The sequence below is a fragment of the Melozone crissalis genome, unplaced genomic scaffold (genome assembly GCF_028551555.1).
Source record: "Melozone crissalis strain CALT ecotype California unplaced genomic scaffold, PUWL_Pcris_2 ptg000029l_1, whole genome shotgun sequence".
Lineage (NCBI taxonomy): Eukaryota > Metazoa > Chordata > Aves > Passeriformes > Passerellidae > Melozone > Melozone crissalis.
This window is the reverse complement of record NW_026535807.1, coordinates 20,352,449-20,380,095: the sequence shown is the minus strand read 5'-3', so window position 1 is coordinate 20,380,095 and position 27,647 is coordinate 20,352,449. Positions and strand designations below refer to the sequence as shown.

The 27,647-nt window shown below is 50.8% G+C and overlaps 1 protein-coding gene across 1 annotated transcript in view; it reads right to left on the bottom strand.

The window, feature by feature from the left end:
* Window positions 1-1,957: 1,957 nt before the first annotated feature.
* LOC128939636 (uncharacterized) overlaps window positions 1,958-27,647 on the bottom strand; it is a 255,626-nt gene continuing 229,936 nt past the window's right edge. The window contains exon 12 of the mRNA XM_054280731.1: window positions 1,958-2,121. Coding sequence (XP_054136706.1) covers window positions 1,958-2,121 — 164 coding nt within the window. The remainder of the gene's footprint in view (window positions 2,122-27,647) is intronic.

Here is a 27,647-nt window from a genome sequence, read left to right as displayed (position 1 = left end):
TAGTTTGACTAAGTTTAGGGTTGTCCATTATATTGCTAATTTGAAATTGGAGAATACTACAGCGAACAGCTGTGTTAACCTCCTTATCAAATGTACATGGTAAAGCATTAAGAGACACTTATTGTCGTAGGCATTTGCATTAGATAAAAGAATTTCCCTATTGTCTAGGAAAAGGGGGAAAAGAGACAGAGTAGAAATTTTCCAGAGTAGAAATCCATTTTGATTTAGGTGAAATGTACTGCAGTCTGTAGTTTGAAAACATAGCTGTTGAGTCTGACTGCCTGTTCTGGTAAAAAGCCTAGGCTCAGAGAAACTGCTTCAGTGAAGGACAGAGATGGGGGGGGCACAGAGAGACAGAGGAACTGCTATGAGAACAGGCCAACCTGACCTGGGAATTCTTTCTGATAAAGATTAACTAGCGGTAAATGTCACGCCAAATTTGTAAAAATGAATATGTATGAACCTATGTAAAATTGGATGCATATCTATTTGAGAGGCGGATAAAAAAGGATCTGGAGTTCCCAGAGGTACGCATGTCTTTTAAGGAGAGGAATCTCCACATGCATCCAGCACAGTAATAAATATACCAACTTTACAACTTTCACAAAGTCGTGTTTATCTCCGCAAAACAGGACCCGGCGTCAGCTGGCTCACAGAGACCCTTCTGCACAGCAGGAGATTCCCACTGTTCTCAAAGTTTGCCTCTGAAGACCGAGAGATGAGCTTGTAAGAAATGCTGGAAATTATCAGGGAAAGGGCTTTAATTCCCTTGTTGTCACTAGGTAAAATCTCCAGTGGGAAGAGGGCCTCATCATACACCAGGTGTCCTGTGATGACTTAGATCATCTAAGAGTAAAGATCACCAATTAAATGCAGTTTTATTTTTAATTCGGCAAGTGTAAAAGTGTTCCAAATTTTTCACAATTCTAAAACTACTTTGAAAAATCCTAAACTACAATGGGAAAAGGGAAGAAATATTTGGGGGTATTTTTCTAAAAAAATGTTTCTAAATTTTTCTAAAATCTTCTGCTGTGTATAAATGTAAAACAAAGACAAAATGAGGTTGCTTTGACTCAGGAGCCCCGTGCTCAGCTGCTGCCAGCCCAGCCCTGGCTGTGCCCAGACAAGCAGCTCCAGCAGTGCTGGTGGTAGCACAGACACACCTGGGCTGAACCCCAAAGATGTTGCCATGCTCAGGCCCATCCCTGGTAGGAGGGCTGCACCTCCTGGCCTGGCTGGACACCAGGGGCAGGACCTTTCGGGACAGAGGCTCCTGCTCTGGGTGGTGATACCAACAAGCTGTCCCTAGCAATGAGCTGGTAATGCAGCCGTGGAAGGGACAATGGTCACGGGCAAGGAGATGCGAGATGACAGGTCCAGTTCTCCCTGGCTGAGTTATTTGGCCAGTCTTGTGAAGCTGCAGAGGCATCCCTGTGGAGAGAGGAGGTGGCTGAGGCCCCAGCTGCCGGTGGCACACAGGGAGCCTCCTGCACAGCAGGGCCCAGAGCTGGCAAGGCTGCCCAGCACGGCTGGAGCTGCTGGCACAGCTTGGCCCAGCTGCACAGCTGCCCCTCAAGGCCCCGGCAAGCAGGGCACAGCTCTGGGAAGGCTCCCTGGCCAGGAGCAGGTCCCAGAGCGCCTCTGCCTTTCAAGGGCAATCTCGTCCCTGCTCTTTCTCCTCCCCACCTTGCTCTGCCTCTGCCCTGTGCCCCTGGGGCTGTTCTTGGCCAGGCAGCCTCAGTGGGAGCCAGCACTGGCTGCAGCCCCAGCGGGCCCCCCAGGACAAGGCCCAGCAATTAGGAGGCCAGTGAAAGCACTGGGCAGCAGCAGAACCCTCAGCAGAGTTAGATGGAAAACCATGGACTGGCCAAAACTGCACTGCAGCTTCTCTGGGAATGTTTCCTGTCTACATTAGACTTTCAAAAGTAGCTGTTTGAGGGAAAGGTGAACAAAACACTCACCCTTTTCCAGTAAGTCCAAATTTGCACACAGCATAAGATGAAAATAAGCTCCAAAATAGCAGCCCTGCCATTAATCCTATCCAGCAGCCTATTGCTTTACAGAAACTCCTTCCAGGGTCCTTCTGGGAATCCAGAACACGTGTGGTGGGGCTGGCTGCACCTGTGGGAGCAATGGGGAGCGTCAGCCCGTGCAGTGCTGCACTGCTGAGCTGGCAGCACGGTGGATGCGGGCAGGACGTTCTCCGTTTCCCCCAGAGCTGGGGCCTGCAGGCACCTTGCCACCCCTTGGCACAGGCTGTGCCACCCAACAAAGCCCAGCAGGCCGGGAGGAGAGCCCGGGGCCAGCGCAGCTGCTTGGGCAGTGGCTGCTTGGAGGGACACGGGCCACAGCCATCCCTGAGCAGCCACTGCCAGCCCTGGCCCTCCCTGCCCCGTGACAGCTCCCCCAGCCCCAGGGCACAGATCCTCAGGCTGCAGGAAAGGCTCAGCCCCGGGGCACAGCCCTGGGCCCAGCCCCTTCCCTCCCTGCTCTTCTCCATGGCTGCACAGAGCACACAGAAGGACATGCTGTCATTCCACACGGAAGAAGGATGGACAGCTAAATGCTCCTTCCTCCCACTGACAGTCATCCTGTGGGATCCCTCAAGGCTCCAGAAGGGAGCAGGGCAAAGTTTCCAGAACTGAACAACCTTTAGAGGAACTTAAAGGAAATGCCATATGAGTGAGCTCTTGCCACATAGACATGGATTATTCTTTTAGGAAAGGTACGTTGAGAACTTGTCTCCAGCATTTGACAACATCTTCAAACCACCATTTACCAGCCTTTCCAAGTAATCCAAGTCATGATCCCAGTCTAGAAGGGAGCAGAGATGCTACAGAACCATTTCTATGATGTGCTGGGATCCCCTTCTGATTTGGGGACTTGGTACTGCAAGGGGGTGAGGTAAGGCTGTGGGAGCCTGTGGCTCCTGATCACTCTCCAGAAACTTTGCAGTCCCTGTGCAACATCCCTGGAGGGGCAGCTGGAGCAGCCCAGGGCCCTGGGGCTCTCTCGCTGCCACACAGGAAACCCTCACTAAATGCTCGGGGAAATCTGCAGTGCCACAGCTATTGCTCCCAACCTCTGTCCCGCCCTCCTGTTTGCCCACCTTCCCATGGAACAGCTTCCCCAGCCCAAGGGCACATAGCCAGGCTCTGTCAGGACCCAGGGGAGCCTTGCTCTCCCCCTCTGCCCTTTCCCCACCATGGGCACCCCGTGCAGCCGCTCGCAGGTTTCGAGACGTGTCTCCCATGGAGGGAGCCCAGCAGGACAGCTCAGAACCCGAGTGCCCTGAGCCTGCTCAGGACAATTCCTCTGGGCTGTGCCCGTCTTGTCCGGGCTGTGCCCGCAGTGCCAAGCAGCAGGGAGGGCAGCTCAAGCCTCAGCAGGGCTCAGGCCCAAAGGCACAGCAATTACCTCCTGTGGCTGTGCCTGGCATCGCCTCCCTTCCTGCAGGAAATGCCGCCTTCCACAGAGCCTCTCTGTCCATCCCTTGAGAAAGGAAGAGGCTTGGTGGGATCAGATGCAATCATTGCACATGCAGGTGGTGGCCTCTTCAGGAGGCAATACTTGTCCACAACATGGATAAGAATCAGGAAAATCCTGATTCCCACAGGCCTTTGGGGCTTCCTATGGCCCTCCCTCTGCCAAGCAGCCACACCTCAGGATGTGCTCAGACACCGGGAAAATGCAGGGGATCCATGGTGCAGTTTGGGCTCTCTGTCAGCTGATGCCCAATGCCTTCCTGCAGAGGCTGGGGAGAAGCTGCAGCCAGGCCAGGCTGGCAAACAGCCCTGCAGGGCGTGGAAGCAGCAGCGGGGCAGCGAGGCTGCCATGGATCCCTTCCCGCTGTGCTGGGCACGGCGTGTCCAGATGTGCAGCCAAAGCCCCCGGCTGCTGAGCCCCAGGACAAGGCTGAGGGAAATGCACCCACATTGTCCTGCCTGCTGCATTTCCTTCGTCCTTTGCCTCATGTGTTCAGATGGCTCATGGGCTTTCTTCTGTCCTGCAGCTTTGTTCTTTCATTTTAGAGGACCTTAGAAAAGCATGTTTCCTCTTCCCATTAATGGATCCCACAGAAGCAGGGCTCAGCCCGTGGGGTCAGCAGGGACACACTACTCACCCCTGCCATAGGAGGCAGGTTTCTGTGTAGGAATGAGGGAAGGATCAGGAAGAGTCCTCCCTGCAGACACATCTGTAACACAACAGCCACAGAAGCTTCTGCCACCTCAACTCAGCTCCACGGACACCACTGAGCCTCAGGAGCGCTGAGGGGATGGCGCAGGGTGAGGGCACACACGTGCATGGCTCTGTCCTGGCACCCGCAGCAATGCCCCCCTGGCCGAGCTTTGGGCTCTGAGCTGGCAGCTCTCCCAGGGGAAAGGCCTTGACCAACCCTCGCCATCTCCCTGAGGCTCAATCCTGAACGTGATTTGGGAAGCCAGATCACCTTCATCAACAGGTTCAGCTGCAAAGAAAGGCAGGACAGAACAGCACCCGTGGCACTGTAGGAGATCCTCAGGCTGCAGGAGAGGCTCAGCCCCGGGCACAGCCCTGGGCCCAGCCCCTTCCCTCTCTGCTTTTCTCTGTGACTGCACAGACCGCACGGAAGGACACAGAGGCATTGCACATGGGTGGAGGATGAACGGCTACATGCCTCTTTCCTCCCACTGACAGTCATTCTGTGGGATCACTCAGGGCTCCAGAAAGGAGCAGGGCAAGGTTTTCAGAACCCTTCTGCCCTGACTTAACCTCTAACGAAAATGGCAGATGAACAAGCTCTTGCCACTTGGATGCTGATTAATATGTCACTAGAAAGGGAAATTCAGAATTTGCCTCCAGCATTCTTCAAGACAATCAAAATATCATTCAACAACAATTGCAAATCAAGAAAGTCGTGATCCAAATCTAGAAGGGAGCAAAGACCAGACCCATTTCCATGATGCACTGGCATCCCCTTCTCCTTCCGAGAAACTGGGCACTGCAGGGTTGTCAGGTAAGGCTGTGGGGGCCAGATGTCAATGGACAAGGCCAAAGCTGCACATGGGCCTGGGGAGCTCTGGGCTGGCTCCTGGTCACTCTCCACCCTCTTTGCAGGCCCTGTGACACATCCTGGGAGAGGAAACTTGCGCTGCCCAGGGCCCGTGGGGGCTCTCGCCCTCCCCCAGAGGAAACCCTCCCTAAAGGCCTGGGGAAAACCATCCCCAGCGCTTCCCGGGGAGCAGGGAGCGCTGTCCCGGGAAAGGGGAGCCAGGCTGCCGGCTCACCTGCTTGCCGCGCTTGCAGCGGAGCAGCCTGGGCAGCCCTGGCAGGCAGGGCCACGGCCAGGAGGAGCAGGAGGAAGAGGCGCAGAGCAAGGGCCATGCTGCCTTGCCCTCTGCCAGTCCCGCAGCTCTTGCTGCCACCGCTGTCCTGACACCGCTGTCCCAATGTCAGCACCACTGCTGCCACCGCCGCTGCTGCTGCCGCAACAGTTGTGCTCAAGCACTGACTGCTCGCTCCTTGTGCTGCTGTGCAACCACGGGGCTCTGGCACCTCTGTGACCTCAGAGCCTGCTGTGACCTCATGGCCAGGGTGGAGTTGTGTGGGGAGTGGGATCTGCCTTCTTTGGCAGGGAGCTCGTCCTGCCCAGCTGCTCTGTCCAAGGGCTGTGACACAGTCCCAGCCCAGCTGATCTCCCAGGCTGGGCCATGAAGGGATGGAGAGCAGCCCTGCCAAGAAGGAGTTAGGGGTGCTGCAAGATGAGAGGCTGCACATGAGCCAGCCATGTGCATCCAAAGGAGAGTGCCCAGCAGCTTGAAGGAGGTGATTCCACCCCTCTGCTCTGGTGAGACCCCACCTGGAGTACTGTGGAAGAGGTTTTACAGTGACCTCTGTGAGCCACTGAGAACTTTGACAAGAGGATACATGTTTACCCCTGAAAGAATCCCTTCCAATGTTGTTGACATAGAAACCAAGAAAGAAAAAAGGATAAATAATTGAAACTTTCAACTGCTTATTTCAAGAAGCATTTTGCTTGTCTCTCTTGACGAGTGAGTAAAATGTAAATTATGAGCTTTGTAATAATGTAGAACAAGCATGCATGCTAGAATAAAAACAGTGTTTGAAGACTTCTGGAAACGGAGTGCGTTGCTTTGTGCTGTCTTTGTCTGTACCACGACAGAGTACTGCATCCAGCTCGGGGCTCCCCACACAGGAATGCCATGGTCCTGTTGGGTCTAGTCCAGAGGAGGGACAAATTGCTCTGAGGGCTGGAGCCCTTCTGCTTTGGAGACAGGCTGGGAGAGCTAGTGGCGTTCAGCCTGGAAGGGAGCAGACTCCAGGGAGACTTGATTGCTGCCTTTCAGTACCTAAGGGGGCTTGTAAAAGAGATGGGACAGGACTTCTACTAGAGCCTTTTGTGAGCAGACCGAGAGAGAATGCTTTTAATCTAAAAGATGGTCGATCCCGACTGGACGAAAGAAACCCATTTTTTACACTAGGCCTGGAAGGCCTGGCACAGGTTGCCCGGAGAAGTGGACATCCATCCCTGCAGACATTCAAGCTCATGATCTCAGCAACCTGACCTACTTAAAGGTGTCCCCGCTCAGTGCAGGGCATTGGACTAGATGGCCTTTAAATGTCCCTTCCAAGCCAAGCCATTCTGTGCTCCTGGGCACCATCAAAGCAGTGCTGGATTAGTGCTGGGGTGATTATGTGGCACCTGTGTTTTGGTAGTTGTGTCCTTTAGCAATTGGCCCTGAGAGCATTCATGGTCTGGGCAGTGAAGTCTGCAAATAACAGACAGTGTGCTCCAGGAGTGTTGCAGTGTGATTTCATGGTTTACCCCAGAACCCTGGGTTTCTCCCCTGAAGATTCCCTTCCAGGTGTGTCCATCACCCCTCCTTTCGCCACCCTGACCCCTGCCGAGCACTGTCTGCCGATCCTGGAATTCCAGAAGGGCATTGAGTGATTGGCAGATTCAAAAGATGCCCTCTACCCGGGGTGGGGGGGGCATTGGGCCATCCATTTGTCATTTGTCCCTTGAGATTTCCTCTCCTGTCCCAGGTTGGTGGGCTCCCTCTCCCTTCCCTCCTGCCCTCCCTCGGGTAAAAGGGCGAGCAACCATGCGGTCCAGGAGTTCCATTGGAGCAGTTGCTGGATTCAGTGTCCTGTGGGCCTGAATAAAGCTCTGGATTAAAACCCTCCATCAGAACCGACTCCTTTCCTTCACTACCGCCGTAAAGCTTCTCTGGCAGAGGGAAGCCTGAGGAGCAGACCCTCCACGGGAGGAAGCTCCATCCCGCTGGCACCGGAGTCCCGGCATGTCTGGACTTGTCCCCACGCGCCCAGCTGCAACATCCAGCTGGCCAAAAGTGTCTCTGGGGTGGAACACCACAGTTGCTGCTATTTGGTTCAGCTGCAGGGGCCAGACAAGCCAAGGCGCGCCCCGTCAGCAATGTAATATATGTTAGAAATAATTCATGCTATAAAAGATTGTATTTTATAAACATTGTGAAATCCAAACCAGTCTGTGACCACAGGCAGCCCAAGAAGCAGACATCTATTGAAACTCTGAAATTCCTGAAGGAGGCAGCATAACCCAGGGCGATGATCACCGCCATCCTGAGCCATCGGAAAGGAAACCGCCTAAGAGCAATCATCCTCCTGTTGATAACATCAATCAAGATAGCCAGGGACCCCATGAAGATTCATGTGAATACATGGCTTCCCTGAACTCAATCAACGCTGGCTATCAGCCAGGAAACAGCCTTTGTCCGGCTCTGCACAGTGAAACAGCCAACTATGAATATGCAGAGTTAGAAAACAATTTGAACTCCTTCACCTCTGGCACAATAAACTGTATAAAACATCCTTGCTAGAAGCGGCTCTTGTGAACGAGGGGGAATCTGATGCGATAGACGTTAGATCCAGGTTCACCCAGTGCTGAACCCAGGCTCAACGCTGTCTCTTTGGCTTTGGTGGTTTTGAGGATCGTATTTTGGTTGCAGAAAAAAATAAAGAAATCTTTTGGCATTTTTTTGATAATTTGGCTTTTGATTGATCATATATAACAATGCTGTTTTCTTACGACTTCCTCCAAACTTCTGCTTGCATACCTTGTAATGGTTGACAAGCTAACTCACCACCTTCTCATGTTGTTTTTCTTATCACCCTTTATTTATCTTTTGGCAAATTATACATCTTTCAGTTACTTGCTTTTCTACTCCAAAAATCCCAATGCAGCCATAGTTCCTTAAAAAAAATCACACAAAACCTGAGTATTCACTGGGTTTTCTGATGCATGTCTTCTAATATTCCCTAGTAAGCATTTTATTAACTAATTGTCTTCCATCAAGATGTTTCTATTTTCCTGATTTATCTTGTTCACCACCTATCTTGTTTAATTCCTGATTGCTCTGCTTCCCTAACCTTTGGAATTTCTAATTTTTCCTTATCTGGCGTAAATATTAACTCTTTCAGCTCCATTCTCTGCTGCATCTTTAGCTTCCTGATCTGCCAAATTATTTCCTCTTATTTCTGGGGTCTTTACCTTTTGGTGTCCCTTAATATGTACTATAGCTATGACTCTTAGGTAATTTTAATGTCTCTAAAACCTCTGAAAAAAGTTTCTCATGCACTAATCCTTTTCCTCTTGAATTATTTAATCTCTTTTTTAAAACATATTTCTTAAAGCATGTTCTACTTTAAAGGCACAACTTGAATCAATATATAACTCCTTTCTTTTGTGTTAAATATTCTCATGGTTTTTTAGAAGTATATAATTCACAAGTTTGAGACTTCTAGTTTAAGGTTAACTTCCCTTTTTCCATAGTTTCCTTTTTTTCCCATCAACTTCTGCATACCCTGTGTTTTGCAAGGAGTTGTATTTCTGTTAGCTAACATAACTCTCAAAGGGCTCTCTTGGGGGTATCTCTTCCAGCATGCTTTTATTCCTCCCAGTTGGTTTTTTTTTCCTGTATCTAACTTACTGGCTTTCTGTTCCATTTTCAAGATCTTATCTATTCATCCCCTGCTTCTGTTTCTCACTTTCACTAAACAGCTTAAATACCACTTATCTTTCAACTACTTATACCTAAAATTAAAAAACGTTTTTCACACACTACTTTTCAATACAATACACCTCCCTCCAAGGAGATATGGTAAAGCTTCTACATTACCAATACTTCCATTCATCTACATTCACTCACTTTTACCTCTCATTCACTTTCACAAATTCTTTCACACCCTCAAGACACAAAGCGGATCCCTGTTGCCAGGAAATCACGGGTCCCTGTGGCCCCCTCCCTCGCCTTGGGGTTGGCCTCCAGGTCTCAGTGTTGCCGGGGCTCCTGGAAGGGCCCTGACTCTGGTGGCCTCTGGTGCCCGTTCACCTGTGAGGCTGTCTGCGTGTCTTTCACACCCTTCAGCTACGGCCCCTCACACGCCTGGGGAACACTAGCTTGGTGTGCAGGTCACACACAGCCTTCAGCCAAAGCCCCACCTGCCTGGGGAACAATAGCCTGTTTGCAGGTCACCTGCACTTTATGCCACAGCCCCCACCCACCCAGGGAACACTGGCTTGTTTTGTGGGTCACACACTCCTCATTCCACTGCCCCCTCTTCCCACCCACACAGGAAGTTGAGACTGATTTTGTGTGTGACTCACTCTCACACACAACAAGACAACAACAAGGTACCTTTTACTTTCACATCACCTATTACAAGTTTAGGTGTTACTGGCCATTCCAGATGCTATTGGATATCCCTCAACCCACCTGTGTTGTCCAACCCCAGATGCTCTTGGGCATTTTTCCCTCAATCCAGCTGGGTTGTCCAACCCCAGATGCTGTTGGACATTTTTCTGTCCTTCAACCCAGGTGTGTGGTACAACCACAGATGCTCTTGGGGAAAATTTTCATCCCTCAGTCTAGCTGTGTTGTCCCATCCTGCGTGTTCTCGGGCATATCCTCAGTCCGGCAGAATTCTGCTCAACCCTAGATGCTCTTGGAATGTAAATCCCTCAACCCAGCAGGTTTTAGGGGCCCCTCCTGTCCCATTTCCTAGTGGATTGGGCTAGGAAACCTTGCTCCCTACCTCCGAGGGGCCCAACCCCTCCCTGAGACCCCTCCCAGTTACCCTGGGGGATTCTTTCACTCTCGTATCACTCGCTTCGTCTCCTTACTGGCCACTTTCCTCGCGGAAAGTTGGAAACGCAGCATGGGAGACTCCAGCACTCACTCTGCAGGTCTGGGACAACCAGCCTGTCTCTCATTCACACGCATCCATCCCCCCGTGCCTGCCCCTCCCAAAAAGTACCAGTCCCTTTTCCTTCCCGAGTTCTTCATGTGCACTACTAGTTTTAGGGGGCCAATTACCACGGTTGCAGGGAGCCTTTTTCCCTTCTCTTTGTTTTATTGTCTCCGCTTGTCCACCGATCGTAACCTGCGTCTGTTGGTCACCCCAGGGAAAACAGAGTGAGGCTGCCAAAGTGGGCAGGGCGCGCCTTCCCCACTCTGACAGTCCTAAAGCACCAGCAGCAAGGTGTTGGTAACCATCCTCTGCTACCATAGTTGTAAAAAATGCCAATCACTTGTTTTCAAAATTTTAAAAGTTTAATAATAATAAAATGGTTATAAAAATTCTAACACAATTAGAGTAGTAATAATTTGGACAATTTGGATTAGGACAATATGAGACAATAGAAACAAAGAGTTATGGATGTCTGGGTACCCATTTTCTGGACAGCATAAGCCTGAAAAAGGACCCACGTTAACAGAAAATTTACCCCTAAAACCAATAACTTGTTCCATATTCATACATCTCATACATGATGCATAAATTCCATTCAAACACAGGATTCTGTCTGGTCATCATCAACTTCTTCCTCATAAGATGAATGGTGTTGCCCTGGCTGTGTGAGGCAGCAATAAATTCTCTTTCTCTGAAAGATTTAGGTGTCCTGTGGCTGCTATCTCAGTGCGAGTCCTTCCTTTAGGAAAAAAAGTATCCTACATAGTGCAGTTTCTATTCTAACATTTTGTTTTAACCTGAAACTATCTTTACCACACTACTTAAGATAATTAATACAGCATTACTTTCTAACACAACACATGTAATATTCATTTTAATATTTGCAAAAAGACAGTCGTGAAATATGCATTTATCACACCTCTCAAGTGTATCCCTGCTACATTCCTCATGAGGGATCCCTGCACACCTTAGGAGAGGCCATCAATACTCCTTTGTTCCTCATGATACCCCTGCAACCCTCAGCAGGGACCCCAGAATATCCCTGTGTGACTCATGGGGCCCAGGCCCAGCTGATGCCTGGGAAGGAAATGTGCCGTCAGCCCAGGGACGCTCAGCATGGGCTCCCCCAGCCCTGGGGGCCCCGCCGCTGGTCACAGCAGCCCCTGCCTGGCTCCTGCCTGCCCACACCGTGGGCATCCACGGCTGCTCCTGGCCATGGAGCCCAGCCTGTGCTGCTGCCCGGTGGGCTCTGCTACTGCTACCACCTGGACAGAGCTGTGACATATCCATTACTTTATTTGAACAAAAAACTGGGGACGATCCCTCCCCTGGCCAATAGGGCCTGCCCAGCTTCAGTTCTGGCTGGGGAAAAGGGCCAGGGGGCTCTGGGGCAGAGGGGCTTGTTTAGGAGGGGTGGGTTTGGGCAGGCCTTGTGATGGGGTTGAAGCCGCAGCCGGGGAGATGGGGGCAGACGTGGACACGTGGGATAACAGGCGGGGAGCACTTTGACGGAAGTTTTAGGATCCTCTTCTGTAGATGCACAGGAGCACCTGTGGGGAGAGGAGGTGGCTGAAGCCCCAGCTGCCGGTGGCACACAGGGAGCCTCCTGCACAGCAGGGCCCAGAGCTGGCAAGGCTCCCCAGCACGGCTGGAGCTGCTGACACAGCTTGGCCCAGCTGCACAGCTGCCCCTCAAGGCCCCGGCGAGCAGGGCACGGCTCTGGGCAGGCTCCCTGGCCAGGAGCGGGCCCCAGAGCGCCTCTGCCTTTCAAGGGCAATCTCGTCCCTGCACTTTCTCCTCCCCACCTTGCTCTGCCTCTGCCCTGTGCCCCTGGGGCTGCTCTTGGCCAGGCAGCCTCAGTGGGAGCCAGCACTGGCTGCAGCCCCAGCGGGCCCCCCAGGACAAGGCCCAGCAATTTGGAGGCCAATGAAAGTTCTGGGCAGCAGCAGAACCCTCAGCAGAGTTCTTTGGACAGCCATGGACTGGCCACTCCTACACTGCAGCCTCACTGAATGTTCCCTGCCAATGAGAAGCATTTAAAGGAAGCTGTTTGAGGTCGAGAATTACAAAACACGATTTTCTCTTCCAGCAATACCAGGTTGCTCATGACTAGAATTTTCCTTCTCTGGGAGGGAGCTCATCCTGCCTGGCAGTTGTGTCCAACGGCTGGACTTGCTCCCATCCAAGCTGAGCTCAGTGCTCTGTGTTCTGGGCACTGGCACAGGAGATCACATCCAAGGATTTCTGAGCTCCTCAGGCACTGTCAGCCACAGCCCAGCATGCTGAGGAGTGAGTGATCTCTGGCTGGAGACAAGTGCCACATTCCCTCCTGTCAGGAGCTTCCCAGCTGGAAATTTGGCACTTTGGGGAGGCCATGGCTAACACAGTCCTGTGGCTTCATAGGAAAGGTGAAGCCTTTACTTCACCATTTGCTCTTCATGTGCAATTTGAGGCACTGCTTCCTCTTGTGGTTGTCAAAGGACACAGTCAATAAAACAGGGGGAAAAACCACCCAACCTCTTCAATGCTTGGATATGCCAAAGCAAACCTTTAGGAGCACAGGATGGGTCTGTGCTGCCTGACCAAGCCAGAGCCCTTCCATGATGGAGTGGCTGCCTCAGTGATGCGGTGCCAGAGTTCTTCAGCCTGGGCTGCTCCCAGCACTGTCACCAGGAGCGGGCTGCCCCCAAAAAGCCACACAATGTGGGGTGCGGCTGTAGGGCACAACTGCTGTATGGCACAGGGGGAATGCTTCAAGGGCAGGGACAAGGAACAAGGAGAGGTCTTCTGTATGACTCCCAAAGGTGTTTATGCCCAGGAAGGTCAGGCACAGAAAGACACAAATCCAGGCTCTATGTTGGAGAGTTTTTCAGGAATGGCTTAAAGAAAGAGGCCATGAGACATACAATTGAGAGAAAAGTAGAAGAGAAAAGTAAAGCAGTTTCTAACAGTTCTCAGCCTTCTGAATTCTATAAACAATTAGACTCTCTTTATAAACAATAAAGTTCTCAGGCTGTCTTCCCATAACAAGAAGAACACCGTCTCTGGGAAAAGCTGGCACCCTGAGAACTGATGAAGAAGTTTTGGGAACACTGGTTCTGTTTTAATAAACAATTGTAGGTATTCTAAAACAAGAGGAGTGGTTAGAAATTTCTCTGTTAGCCTATCATGACATTGGATTACAGAATATGCATGAAGTTCGTTAACTTTGTTATTTAAGGTGATTGATTGATCAATAAAGTTGGAGTTCGATGCATTAAAGGATGGTCGTCTCCCCCTCATCTCCAATAGCTCTAGAAGGGGTTTTTCAACAAGGGGAGGTTCAAGAGGAGAGTACAAAACTTTAACCAAGTGGGAGAAACCTGGGGAGAAGCATAAGGCAGGGAATACAGTGTTTAAACCAATTGGGAATTACAGGGGAGGGGAAGAGTTTAAACAAACCAATGAGACCTCAAGGGATACAAAAATGTCAGGGAAGTTTCTGGAGAAAGGGGCAGGTATGAGGAGAGATTGACATTGCTCCTCCTAGGAGAAGGAACAGGGAACATTCAGGATCAAAGGGCAGGTCTTTGGGAAGATGGAAAACCAGGACAAAACCAACAAGAGAGGTGCAAAGGAACAATCCATTAAGGATAAAATATGCTATAACAATACAAGAGACGGGGGGGGGGGGGGGGGGGTGGATTTTAGAACTGACCATTGAAACTGAATTGCAGTTATAAACACAGTAGAGACACACCGCAACACCCCAGTGTGGTAGTCTGTTATTTTACAGTTTGTTCTTCTGTAGTAAGTTTTAAATATTCCTTGTTCTATAATTCCTTGTTTGTAATGCTTCATTCCACGTATCCCATTTGGTTTCTCTGGTGGTTCAGTCCTGAGTTGTTTATTCCCCAAGTATATGTCAATGCCCCTGTCCAACAAAGCACAGCCTTTTCTTCTGGTGTGTACACTGTCGTTCATCCCCTCCTCAAAGCAAGATTGGATTTCAAGGTTTGCTCCTTCCCCTTGTTGGTTTCTATAGGATAGCCCTTGCCCTGCACTCCTTCCCCAATGCCTTCCCCTTGGGAAAAGGTTGTGTCACTCCCCTTCTTCCCTCCCTTCCTTAAAAATCAGTGTTTTGCCCTCAGTTATTGTCACTTGTCCCTGACTCCTCTGGCGACATAAACCTTCCTTAGAACTCAAAGAAGTGATCTCTCTCGGTTCCGTCGCCGCAGTCCCTTGTACTGGGTTGCTGCTGTGTCACCCGTGCCACAGGTGTCGGCTGCAGGGAGCTGCGAGCCCCTGTACGCACCGCCAGTCGGGAAGGTCCCTGTAGGGATCCAAGGGCAGCCTCTCTTGTGACTGTCCATGGGACTCAGGCAGTGAGCTGGCCAGAGAACATATTGCCTGTGACCCAGCCGCGAAGTTACAGCCCAGGGCACAAGGGAAGAGCTAGAGATGCCACCACTCTGGACTTCTGCCATGCCCTGGACACATCAGCCCTGCCCAGCATCCTTGTCCCTCCTTTGGTGAGCTATGGATCTGATGGAGGCACAGTTTGGAGAATGAGCAATTGCCTGGCTGGTCACATCCAGGGGGTTGTGGTCAATGGCTCAGAGGCCCGATGGACATCAGTGACCAGTGGTGTCCCTCAGGGTGACAGCAGAAGCTCCCTGGACACTGGGGACTCAGTGTCCTGGTGGTGCTGCTGGACAAGAGAGCTGGAGGGGCCTCCAAAACAGAACTGTTGTGATTGCCCAAGTCTTTCAGACTTGCTCAGGGAATGAGGAGCTCACTGAAGTGAGAAGATACTGAGAAACCACATAGTCCCTTCCCTGGGAAGAAACATTTCCCCATCCAAACATCCTCTCCCTGTCTTTATCCAGCTCCAAGAGGAACAGACATGTATATACATCTGTCTGTCTATCTATCTATCTATCTATCTATCTATCTATCTATCTGTCTGTCTATCTATCTATCTATCTATCTATCTATCTATTTCCATCTTAGTTATTTAGCTATCTAGCTATCTAAGTATCTACCTATCTTCCTATATATCTACCCATCTATCTATCTGACAAAATAATTTCAGCTTTTTATTAAATCTCTTTATTTATCCTTATCCTTTGAAGTAGAGTTTAGAAAGAAGTATTTTCATACAATTACATTTATTAAAGACATTAATTAACAGATGCTTTTAAGCTGTCCATTATGGAAACTGCAGCAAATCCCTCCCTGACTGACAGTCATGAGTGCCTGCTGTCAGGGAGGGATCAGAAGGTCCTGTCCAGAGGGTGGCAGCAGATGTATGCCCTCTTCTCCAGGATCTGCTTTGCAGCTTTTTTCATTGAATCATCCCGGTTTTCATCGGCATCTCTGGAGTAAGAGAGAAAAGTCATCTAAGGGAGCATAAAGAGCCGTTGTAAATTTCTTTCAAGAAGTGTTTTTGAGTACGAATGCAAGAGTGAGTGCCAGGAAGAAACTTAACATTCTCTTCTGAAAAAGATTGATTATTACAGACTGAGATTTGCAGAGCCAATGCACAGCTGGTCAGTACTTCCCACAGAGTCCAAATCCCTCATTTCTATCAGTCACTTGACAGGAGTATATACATAAAATATAGATTTTATATTGCTCAATAAAGAACCCTGGCAGTTTGCTTTAGCTATGAAGTGAAGAGACTCTTCTCAACAGGTTCCAGCTCTGCCACTTGTTTGAATTCAAAGCAGAGAAAAACTCTTCTGCTTGTCACATCAAACCAACAAAAGTTTCATGAGTCTGTGAAAGACATAAGACCGTAAAAATCATTCCATTTTATAGTACTTACAGTCTTTTAATTCAGCCATGGGATAATTAGGCCATCATTCACTATATCAAAAAACTGGAATAGGCACTGGAAAAGAAGTTATTTTCAAAACTAAGTTTAGAAAAAATGAATGAATTTCATAAAGAAAAACATGTAGAAAAAACATAGGAATTTAAACTTCTCAAAGCCCTTTGATAATAGAGCCCTGATTCCCAGTCATGTGCAGTGCAGCCTCAGCTGTCCCTTTGAGGCCAGAACTACCAAGGCTCAGGGCTGGGATGAGCCTTCACCCAGAATTGGCTCCAAGACTGATTGGGAATCAATCCAGGACAGGGCTCACACAAAGAGCAATGTTTCACGGCCAAATCCAATCCTTCATCAGGTTGGATTGGTTTTAACACTGAACTGAAGCATATTTGCTTGTGCTGCAACACCGTTGCCATTAAACTTTACATGAGCTACAAAATAAGCATTGCCCTGTCTTGAACTGTGCTGCCCAAACAGTGCTGAGAACTTGCTGTGCCTCTGCCCTGTGCCCCTGGGGCTGCTCTTGGCCAGGCAGCCTCAGTGGGAGCCAGCACTGGCTGCAGCTCCAGCGGGCCCCCCAGGACAAGGCCCAGCAATTAGGAGGCCAAGGAAAGCTCAGGGCAGCAGCAGAACCCTCAGCAGAGTTCTTTGGACAACCATGGACTGGCCACAACTCCACAGCAGCACGACTACGAGTCAGGCCAGAAATGCTATGGGGCAGAGTTATAAGAAAACTGTGGAGAAAAATCAGCAACTGACCGTCTGATCTCATACAGCTTGCGAATGCCAAGATAGCAGATTAGCAGCAGAAGTGGCACAGTGAACACTATCACCACTGTGCCTATCATGCATTTCCTGTGAACATCCTGGGGGCAGACAATTCTTGGGAGGCGCACTGGATCCAGGCCATATATTCCTGCTTCAGTGACAACGTCTGTAGGAGCAATGGGGAGCGTCAGCCCGTGCTGTGCTGCACTGCTGAGCTGGCAGCATGGTGGATGCGGGCAGGACGTTCTCTGTTTCCCCCAGAGCTGGGGCCTGCAGGCACCTTGCCGCCCCTTGGCACAGGCTGTGCCACCCAACAAAGCCCAGCAGGCCGGGAGGAGAGCCCGGGGGCAGCGCAGCTGCTTGGGCAGTGGCTGCTTGGAGGGACACGGGCCAAAGCCATCCCTGAGCAGCCACTGCCAGCCCTGGCCCTCCCTGCCCCGTGACAGCTCCCCCATGCCCAGGGACACACAGCCAGGCCCTCTAAAAACACAATGGAGCCTTGTCCTCCCCCTCTGCCCTTTCCCCACCATGGGCACCCCGTGCAGTCTCTCCCAGGTTTCAGGAGATGTCTCACACGGAGGGACCCCAGCAGGACTGCTCAGACTGGCTGAGCCTGGCACAGCAATCACCTTCTGTGGCACTGTCTGGCATCTCCTCACTTTCTGTATCAGTGGCTAGCACGGGTACATTGCGTCCTCCAGGATGTGCTGCCTTCGGGAAAGTCTTTTGGTCCATCTCTGGAGAAAGGAAAAGGGACAGCCAGATCACGTGGAGCCATTGCCCACTGGGGAGGTGGCATCTTCAGGAGGTACCACTTGTGAAAGACATGGATAAGGATCAGGGAAAGGCCAAGGCTCTTGGGGCTGAAACAGGGCCCTCCCTCCTCCAAATATCTGCCCCTCCGGATCTGGCCACAGAATGGGAAGTCCCAGGCCGATGGTGCAGTTTGGGATCTCACTTAGTTGATGCCAAATGCCTTCGTGCAGAGGCTGGGGAGAAGCTGCAGCCAGGCCAGGCTGGCAAACAGCCCTGCAGGGCGTGGAAGCAGCAGCGGGGCAGCGAGGCTGCCATGGATCCCTTCCCGCCGTGCCAGGCATGGCGTGTCCAGATGTGCAGCCAAGGCCCCCGGCTGCTGAGCACCAGGACAAGGCTGAGGGAAATGCACCCACCATGGTGCCTCTCCAGGTCAATCAAGATTTGGTCCAGTTGTTTGGATTCCTCCAGGGGCACAATCTGTTTTGTAGGTTTTTTCCTCCCTCTCAGAGGACCTTAAGAGAAAGTATTTCCATTTCACCAGGAATGGATCCCACAGATGCACGGCTCAGCTCGTGGGGTCAGCAGGGACACACTACTCACCCCTGGTATGGGAGCTGGGCTTGTGTGCAACATCCACCAAAGGACCTGGGAGGATCCTCCCTGCAGACACACCTGTAACTCAAGAGCCACAGAAGCTTCTGTCACACAGTTCCTGCCAGGTTGCCAGTGATTATTCTCTGAGAACATACCTGCAGAAGCTCCCAAGTGCTCCAAACCATCTTCCATCCCAGCTGCTGGCAAAGCCATTCCACCACTCTCATCTGGAAGGGAGCACAGACCAGACCCATTTCCATGGTGTGCTGCCATCCCCCTCTGCCTATGGGAACTGTGCACTGCAAGGGGATCGGGTAAGGCTGTGGGAGCCAGATGTGAATGCACAAGGCCAAAGCTGCACAAGGGCCTGGGGAGCTCTGGGCTGGCTCCTGGTCACTCTCCACCCTCTTTGCAGGGCCTGTCTGACATCCCTGGAGGGCAGGCACTGACGCACAGCCAAGATGGCAGCTCAAGCCTCAGCAGGGCTCAGGCCCAGAGGCACAGCAATTACCTCCTGTGACTGTGCTGGGCATCACCTCCCTTCCTGCAGCAGAGGCTGCCAATGAGCCCCTGCTTCCTGCAGGAAATGCTGTTTTTGGCACAGCCTTTTGGTTCATCTCTGGAGAAAGAAAAAGAGACAGCTAAATTAGATGGAGATGTTCCCCTTTCTGGGAGGTGGCATCTTCAGGAGGCATTACTGGTCAAACTGATGGATAAGGAGCAGGAAATCATAAAAACTTTTGGGATTGGCCAGGATTTGCCCTTCTCAAAACTGCTGTCATTCCTGATCTCCCCATGGTTATTGAAGTGAAGGGGAGAAACGACCATCCTGGTAATGCATCAAACTCCAATTTTATTGATCAATCAATCACCTTAAATAACAATACTAATGAACTTCATGCATATTCTGTAATCCAATGTCATGATAGGCTAACAGAGAAATTTCTAACCACTCCTCTTGTTTTAGAATACCTACAATTGTTTATTAAAAACAGAACCAGTGTTCCCAAAACTTCTTCATCTGTTCTCAGGATGGCAGGCCTTCCCATAGACGGTGTTCTGCTTGTTATGGGAAGACAGCCCGAGAACTCCATTATTTATAGAATGATGCCTGAGAGAGTCTAATTGTTTATACAAGTCAGAAGGCTGAGAACTGTTAGAAACTGCTTTTACTTTTCCCTCTTACTTTTTTCTCAATTGTATGTCTCATGGCCTTTTCTTTAAGTCATTCTCCGACATTTCCCCCGTTTTTTCTTTTTTAAAAAAGGAGGTTAGTTTGCAGGTTTTTTCTATTATCTTACTGACTATTTTTTGAATGCAACAAGGTAAGATAATGGTGAAGTTTTTCCTCACAGAAACTCTTGTGGAGGAGACATTACCTCCTGTTCACTATTAGGGGCAAAGAAAAGAGAAGGGAACTCATCCACTACGCTTGGCAACACTTTAAACTTCAGAGCAGCTCCATGTGGGCCTTGTAACAAACTCCAAAAGTGCAGACCCTGCTCTGCCAGGGCTCAGCTGCACCAACGGCCTGAGGACAAACAGGACACTCAGTGTCAGAAGTGTGATCCTGCAGAGAAGGATCAGAACCAGTGCTCAGAGTTGGAAAAATGATAACTTGCTTAAACCACCCTGCGCTTGGGCTGGTATTCCATTCCAGGCTCTATCTCCGCAAATTAAAAATATCTTAGGTGTCATAATAGTAGAGCCTTTACACTGGTTATAAAGCTGTTTAGACACTATTTCCAAGTTTAGAGATGAATCCAGAGTAGCCCATGTCTATTTATGCTGACTCATCCTTTGAAATTTAGAGTAATCAAAGCTGAACTGCAATTATCTAATGCTTGATTGGGATCTCTTCTTATAGGGCCTACAACAGAATGTTGTGTTAAAGGCACCAGTTTTCTACACCTTATTGAGGCTATATATGATGTACTTTGAGCTTTAACCCCTTTTCAAAATACACTGTACCTCCCACCGATAATAAGCTAAGATTTTTGCTCATGAGATTTATAAAGGTCTAAAGCTGAGGCACTGTTTAGCCCTGTCTCATTCCGTAGTGCCTGCTCCCAATTATGTTCCCAGATATGCCTATAATTACAGGTGTGGCACCATAAATGAAAAAGTAACAACTGATCACACAAAAAAAATCTTATCACACAATCCCCACAACACAGTGCAACCCAAGCAACACAATTTGGACTGTGACATTCAAAACAGTTCTCTTTTGCCGGTCCTCTTATATGAAAAGATGATAATGATTCAATAATGTCAATCAGTTCTCTGGTCGTCCGGCAACGGCGTGTTACGGCCTTAGCAGGCATTGCACGACAGGTGGTAATTGGACTAAGAAAAGAAAGCTGTTAGCTGTTTTCATTCATGCGAACCTGGAGAGAAGGTGAAAAAGTCTGAAAATGCTCCTTTCTGTCCTTATATGGGTTTCTCAGAAATGTTCAAGGTCAGTTTTCAGTCTGTAATCCTTTAGTCATTTGGCTCAAATGGCATCAACTGGGCAATTCTCAGTCCTTTGTTAATTTGGAGTGGTGAAAAGATAGTATGCATTTTAAAGCACTTAAAATATTTGACTTAACAGACTTATTTGCAAATCATGTAAAAATCACTTAAATCTAATTCAAACTTAACAGAATCTAACTTAACTTACTTAATAATACTTAACAAAAATTAAATTTTCTTCAAATCCCACACAACTCAAACCTATATATAATTTAAACTTAGAAGACCTCGAACCCAACCGAAAACAAGCTCAACAAACTTAACCTTAACATTTAATGGCACTTAATTGATAACTTAACTTAGACTACTTAATAACAAATAAAACTTACTATAGAAATAATATATGGCATTCACTATAACTCACCCACGGGCCCGATTCCAAAACACTCAACTAAAACAACTTTTCACACGTTTTTGCTGCAGCATTTATACCAAAAAACACACTCACAACATCTCACTCATACAATCAATCCAACACATCTCAACATTTTTAAACTTTTCAAAACACAGCTTTAAAGTCTAATGTTCCACCGGCCCAGCCATCCGGGCTTCTGATGTTTAAAGTCTCTGGTAATACAGATGTTTCCAAGACAGCATAACCAATGCCGAGCCAAATCGGCCGAAATTTGACTCCTGCATTCATTTACGCTGATTTCTGCTTTACAGTCTGTGCTGGGGAGAACAAAAGATCTTTACTAACTTAGGTGAAAAACATCCTGACAGCAACAGTCCTTGGTGTCGCCTGTCCAGTTTCACTAATCTCTTAATTGCAAAAGGAATCTCTTCTTTTGTTGACAAGAGTCACAGTTATTACGGCTGTTAGATCTCAAACTGTAGCTCCCGCCGGCTACGGGGCGGAGGGAGAAGCGGTCCCGCTTGAAAAGGCACTCTGAAGTCGGAATCCGCTAAGGAGTGTGTGACAACTCACTTGCCGAATCAACTAGCCCTGAAAATGGATGGCGCTGGACGCTCATCAGAGCCCAGAAAAGATGTTGGTCGATCTAAACAGCAGGACGAAAACTATCAATGCACAGCATGATTGCTCCTCCATCACCTGCTCTCTGATGTCCAGTCACTGTTCCCAAGCAGCAACTGGCCGCCCGTGGACATCTGGCCCCCAGTTCACACATGAGGGCGATGCGGCTCCGGTCGCTCCCCCCGCGGCGCTCTTTGATCACTTCCGGCGCGGCGCGGCTTGGTTTCCGCGGCGGCGGCGCGGCTGCTCCCGCGCAGCGGCTTCGCTCTCGGGGGCGGCGCGGCTCGGCTCCTGCGGCGGCGGCTTTTGATCTTCCCGCCGCTGCCTCCGGTGCGCCCGTGCCAAGTTCGGAGTAGCACAGCACCGCAATTCTACCATAAATCACCGAATTCACACATTTCCGTTAATCCGTAAACCATATGGAAAATCCCTTTACCGTAACTATAAGTCCAAAGTCCTGTTGAATCCTTCTGCTAATTCATCTCTGCTTTGCACTGCGGGTCACTCCCTTTGCGGCGGTTCAGCTTCGCCCGCGGTGACTCCCTGTGGTGTCGGGTTGAAGGCTCCCTGTTGCGGAGGGTTAGAGGCTCCCTGCTGCGGAGGGTTAGAGGCAGGAAAGAGTACCGATGATGCAGCAATGACTTCTGTTGGTGCCTGGCATTCCCGGCGCAAGCGGCCCGTGCCTTCGCATCGGCAGCATTTCGTGCGGCCCTCTTTATTCGATGGTGCAAACGCAGCTGACACTTGAAGAGGTGCAAAAGCGGCTAACACCTGACTCTGAGAGGACCGTGCCTGTTCTTGCAAACCTATTCCTATCTGTTTGAGTGCATCTACCACAAAAGCCTGCTGCCCAGTAGGAATAAGAGCCATCCTCTCTAATGCTTCCTCGATAGTCCAATTTGCACCTAGAGTGTTAAGTATGTTTCTAGTAGCAGAATTACAATTTTGAAGGACACACTGCCTGAGTAGGACCCTGCGCAAATATTCTGGCACGCCAGCTCTTTCAATTGCAGCAGCAGCTTTATCAACAAAAGCGCTAAATGCTTCCTCTCTGCCTTGCTTAATTCCTATAGACACTGGTATCTCTCCTGGCTCCTTTACCATGTCTATGGCGAGTCTGACTAACCGCATTGCCTCCCGGCACTTTTCTTGACCTATTAAAGCTTGTGCATCAGTACGAAGGAAACGTCCCAGACCCATAAGTTCATCAACAGTGACACCACGCAGAGGGTCACCCGGCTGTCTCTGAACTACCACACACTCACTAACAAGTATCCGCCAATGATCATTAAACAGCAATTGTTGATGGTGGGTAAAGATTAATTTAACTATGCCAAGACAATCATTAACGAGTAGGATACTGGTGTTAAAAATATAATCGAGCATTTGCTTAGCTGGTTCGCTTTTAAATCCAAACTGACTAACAGCAGCTTGCAATTGAGATAACAATTCCCAGTCAAGAGCACTAATTGTGGCTTGAATTCCTCCACCAGCCTGAGGGTTAAAGACAACCGGACAAACCAGCTCTCGAGCCGAACTTATCAACTCCTGATCTCCCTTGTCAATTGCATCTTTGGCCAGGGCAGCCCACGCGTTCCGTCTTTCCCTTGCAATTGCCGCCGCCAAGCCGCTTTCCGACCCAGGGACCGGCTGATTGCTGGTCGGGAACGGAGTACACGTATTTGGCCCCAGCTGCTGAGACGCAGCAGGTACGGGAGAGTCAAAAGTGCTCTGTGTAGCCTGCGGCAAAGCAGACAACAAGGCACCCCGCGGAGCTTGGCTCGTTAGGGGCGGCTGCGAAGCGGGTACTAAAGCAGTCTGCGTAGCCTGGTTTGTAGGCTGGCTCGTAGCCGGGCTTGTAGCCTGGCCCGTTAAGGGGGGCTGCGCGGCGGGCAGCGAGGCGGTCTGCGCCTGGCTCATAATGTGACTCATAGCCTGGCTTTCCGAGGGAGGTGGTGAAGCAGGTAATAAAACTGTCCGCGTCACGGGGCCAAGAGGAGTTCCCGCGTTCTTATCAAATTCCCTATCTTGATCGTAGTGTTTGTTACGATCGTGAACAGCAGTGGCGTGATGAGCAGCCCTTTTTTCAGCTTGAATTTGCAAAAGCTCGGTGTTAACGACCCGCCATAATTCACCCCACTTCTTAGCAGTTTTATCATCATCTATCGTAGCCTGCCACAATAAATCACCAAATTTACGCCACTCAGACAATTCGTGAACTGTGTGAGGATTTATAAAGATCCCCCTTTCTAGGCCATAAGCTAAAAGACCCGGTAATTCTTTCTGTAAATCTATTCCCTTAATTTGCCGTTTTTGCAAAAGGGTAATAAAAAGTTCATATGCGGCTTGCCTTTCCATACCTATGTGCACACGTTGCAGCTCTTCAAATCAAGGTCGCGGCCGCATGTATCGGACGAGCCTATCTGTATAGTCGCTCGCAGCACAGCGCGGGTCGGCGGGTTGCCCTCCGCTTTGTCTTCCGCGCTTCTTTGCCGTTCCGGCTGCAGTTTCGATCTTACGGAACCCGAACCTGGCTTCACTTCGTGTGGCGTTCGCTTCCCCGTGGTGTTCGCTATCACGGTCGGAGGTCACCATATATTGAAGTGAAGGGGAGAAATGACCATCCTGGTAATGCATCGAACTCCAACATTATTGATCAATCAATCACCTTAAATAACAATACTAATGAACTTCATGCATATTCTGTAATCCAATGTCATGATAGGCTAACAGAGAAATTTCTAACCACTCCTCTTGTTTTAAAATACCTACAATTGTTTATTAAAAACAGAACCAGTGTTCCCAAAACTTCTTCATCAGTTCTCAGGATGGCAGGCCTTCCCAGAGACGGTGTTCTGGTTGTTATGGGAAGACAGCCCGAGAACTCCATTGTTTATAGAATGATGCCTGAGAGAGTCTAATTGTTTATACAAGTCAGAAGGCTGAGAACTGTTAGAAACTGCTTTTACTTTTCCCTCTTACTTTTTTCTCAATTGTATGTCTCATGGCCTTTTCTTTAAGTCATTCTCCGACACATGGTCCAGGCGATTGCAGGGGATCTCAGGGCATGTATGACCCATGGTGCAGTTTGGGCTCTCTGTCAGCAGATGCCAAATGCCTTCCTGCAGAGGCTGGGGAGAAGCTGCAGCCAGGCCAGGCAGGCAAACAGCCCTGCAGGGCGTGGAAGCAGCAGCGGGGCAGCGAGGCTGCCATGGATCCCTTCCTGCTGTGCCGGGCACGGCGTGTCCAGATGTGCAGCCAAAGCCCCCGGCTGCTGAGCCCCAGGACAAGGCTGAGGGAAATGCACCCACCATGGGGCCTCTCCAGGTCACTCAGCATCTTGTCCAGAAGTTTGGCTGCCTCCAGGGATTTCTTGTCTCCTGTACCTTGGTTCATCGAACTCGGAGGACCTTAAGAGAAAGTTGTTCCATTTCTACTTCCTGCCAGAGTGCCTTGGAGGGCACCTGGGTGATTGGTGCCCACCAAGGCACTCCCTCAGCTCTGCCTTCCACTCAGGAGCAGGGCCAGGGGCACCTCGTGCCTGCAGTGACCCCACACTGGGATGGAAGGAGCCCCTTGCGGGGCAGTCGGGGCAGAAAGGACTCCCTGGAGCTGCTGCAGCTCCAAACCCAGCCCCAGGCAGGGCCAGGGCTTGGCAGTGGCAGCAGGAGCAGCTCAGGCTCCCTGGGGCCGCCAAAGGAGCTGAGAAAGGCTCAGCCCAGGGGAACAGCCCTGGGCCCGGCCCCTTCCCTCTCTGCTCTTCTCTGTGGCTGCACAGAGCACACAGAAGGACACACTGGCATTGCACATGGGAGGGAGATGGACAGATAAATGATCCTTTTCCTCTATGACTGAGATCCTGTGGGATCACTGTTGGACACAGGAGCAGAAATTTGGAAGCCAGGATTCCCACAATTTATCAAACTTCAGCGGATCTTGAGGGGAATGACACAGGAATATTACTCTGAACGAGGTATTCACTTGGACAATGATTACTCTTTTAGAGAAGGGTTGCTGGTAGCCTACCTTCACCAAGCTCCAGCATCCTTAAGTATTGCTTTACCAGCATTTCCAATCCACGCAACTCAGGATCCCAGTCTAGAAAGGAGCACAGATGGGAACCATTCCATGCTGTGCTGGGATCCCCCTCTATAGGGAAGCCAGCACTGGAAGGGGGTCAGGTAATGCTGCGTGCCAGGAGTGCCAAGCAGCAGAGAGGGAGAAACCTTCCTAGAAAGCTCATCTAGAGGGAAGCAAACACCCAAAACCATTTCCATGGTGTCCTGGGATCCCCCCTCTGCCTTTGGGACCTGGGCACTGCAAGGGGGTCGGGAAAGTCCGTGTGGGCCAGATGTCAATGGACAAGGCCAGAGCTGCACACGGGCCTGGGGAGCTCTGGGCTGGCTCCTCGTCACTCTCCACCCTCTTTGCAGACCCTGTGACACATCCCTGGAAAGGAAACTGGGCCAGCCGAGGGGCTTGTGGGGGCTCTCTCCCTCCCCCAGAGGAAACCCTCCCAAAGGCCTGGGGAAAACCATCCCCAGCGCTTCCCGGGGAGCAGGGAGCGCTGTCCCGGGAAAGGGGAGCCAGGCTGCCGGCTCACCTGCTCGCCGCGCTTGCAGCGGAGCAGCCTGGGCAGCCCTGGCAGGCAGGGCCACGGCCAGGAGGAGCAGGAGGAAGAGGCGCAGAGCAAGGGCCATGCTGTCTTGCCCTCTGCCAGTCCCGCAGCTCTTGCTGCCACCGCTGTCCTGACACCGCTGTCCCAATGTCAGCACCACTGCTGCCACCGCCGCTGCTGCTGCCACAACAGTTGTGCTCAAGCACTGACTGCTCGCTCCTTGTGCTGCTGTGCAACCACGGGGCTCTGGCACCTCTGTGACCTCAGAGCCTGCTGTGACCTCAGCCTGCTGTGACCTCAAAGCCTGCTGTGACCTCATCGCCTCAGCTGTACCCCCAGAGTGGACCCTCAAGTGAAGCAATAGACTGGCTTGGTTGTAAATATTGTGCTTCAATAAAGGCCGCTGCTCAAGCAAAACCTTTGTTGTGCCTGCTGACATTGCTGGTCAGGCTGTGTCCCTGGAGATGATCCAGGCCCAGATGATGCCAGGGAAGGCAATGTTCCCTCAGCCCAGGGACGCTCAGCATGGGCTCCCCCAGCCCTGGGGGCCCCGCCGCTGGTCACAGCAGCCCCTGCCTGGCTCCTGCCTGCCCACACCGTGGGCATCCACGGCTGCTCCTGGCCATGGAGCTCAGCCTGTGCTGCTGCTGGGTGGGCTTTGCTGCAGCTTCCACCTGGACACTGAGGTTACAGCTCCATCTCTTTATTGTAGCTGAAGAGCTGGGCAAAGCTCTGGAATGGAGACGGGGGTTGGGGGACAGAAGCACTTTGAGTGTCATTTGGCAGTCAGGTTAGATGGTTTTGGGAGGAGGGGGACGTGGTGGACTCAGCTGGGTATGGAAGGTGCTGAAGTTGTTTTGGGGTCGTGGCAGTTGTTAGGATGGACTGGGAGGGGGTGGAGGCATATTGGTGATCCCTGTGGGGAGTGGAGGAGGCTCAGGGATTCCCGCAGGGAGAGGAGAAGGCTCAGGGATTCCCGCAGGGAGAGGAGGTGGCACTGGGACTTCCACAGGCAGTTTCCTCATAGATGGCAGCTCTTCTGGGGTTGTCCTGTGAGGGCTTATGATGGGTCTGCCCAGGTCCTCAGCACTACTGGAGGAACTGCTCACGTTATCTGGATGTGAGATCCTGCCACTCTCCTTCAGCTGCTATCAAGAGGTGGAACTGTGGAGAGAGGAGGTGGCTGAGGCCCCAGCTGCCAGTGGCACACAGGGAGCCTCCTGCACAGCAGGGCCCAGAGCTGGCAAGGCTCCCCAGCACGGCTGGAGCTGCTGGCACAGCTTGGCCCAGCTGCACAGCTGCCCCTCAAGGCCCCGGCGAGCAGGGCACGGCTCTGGGCAGGCTCCCTGGCCAGGAGCGGGCCCCAGAGCGCC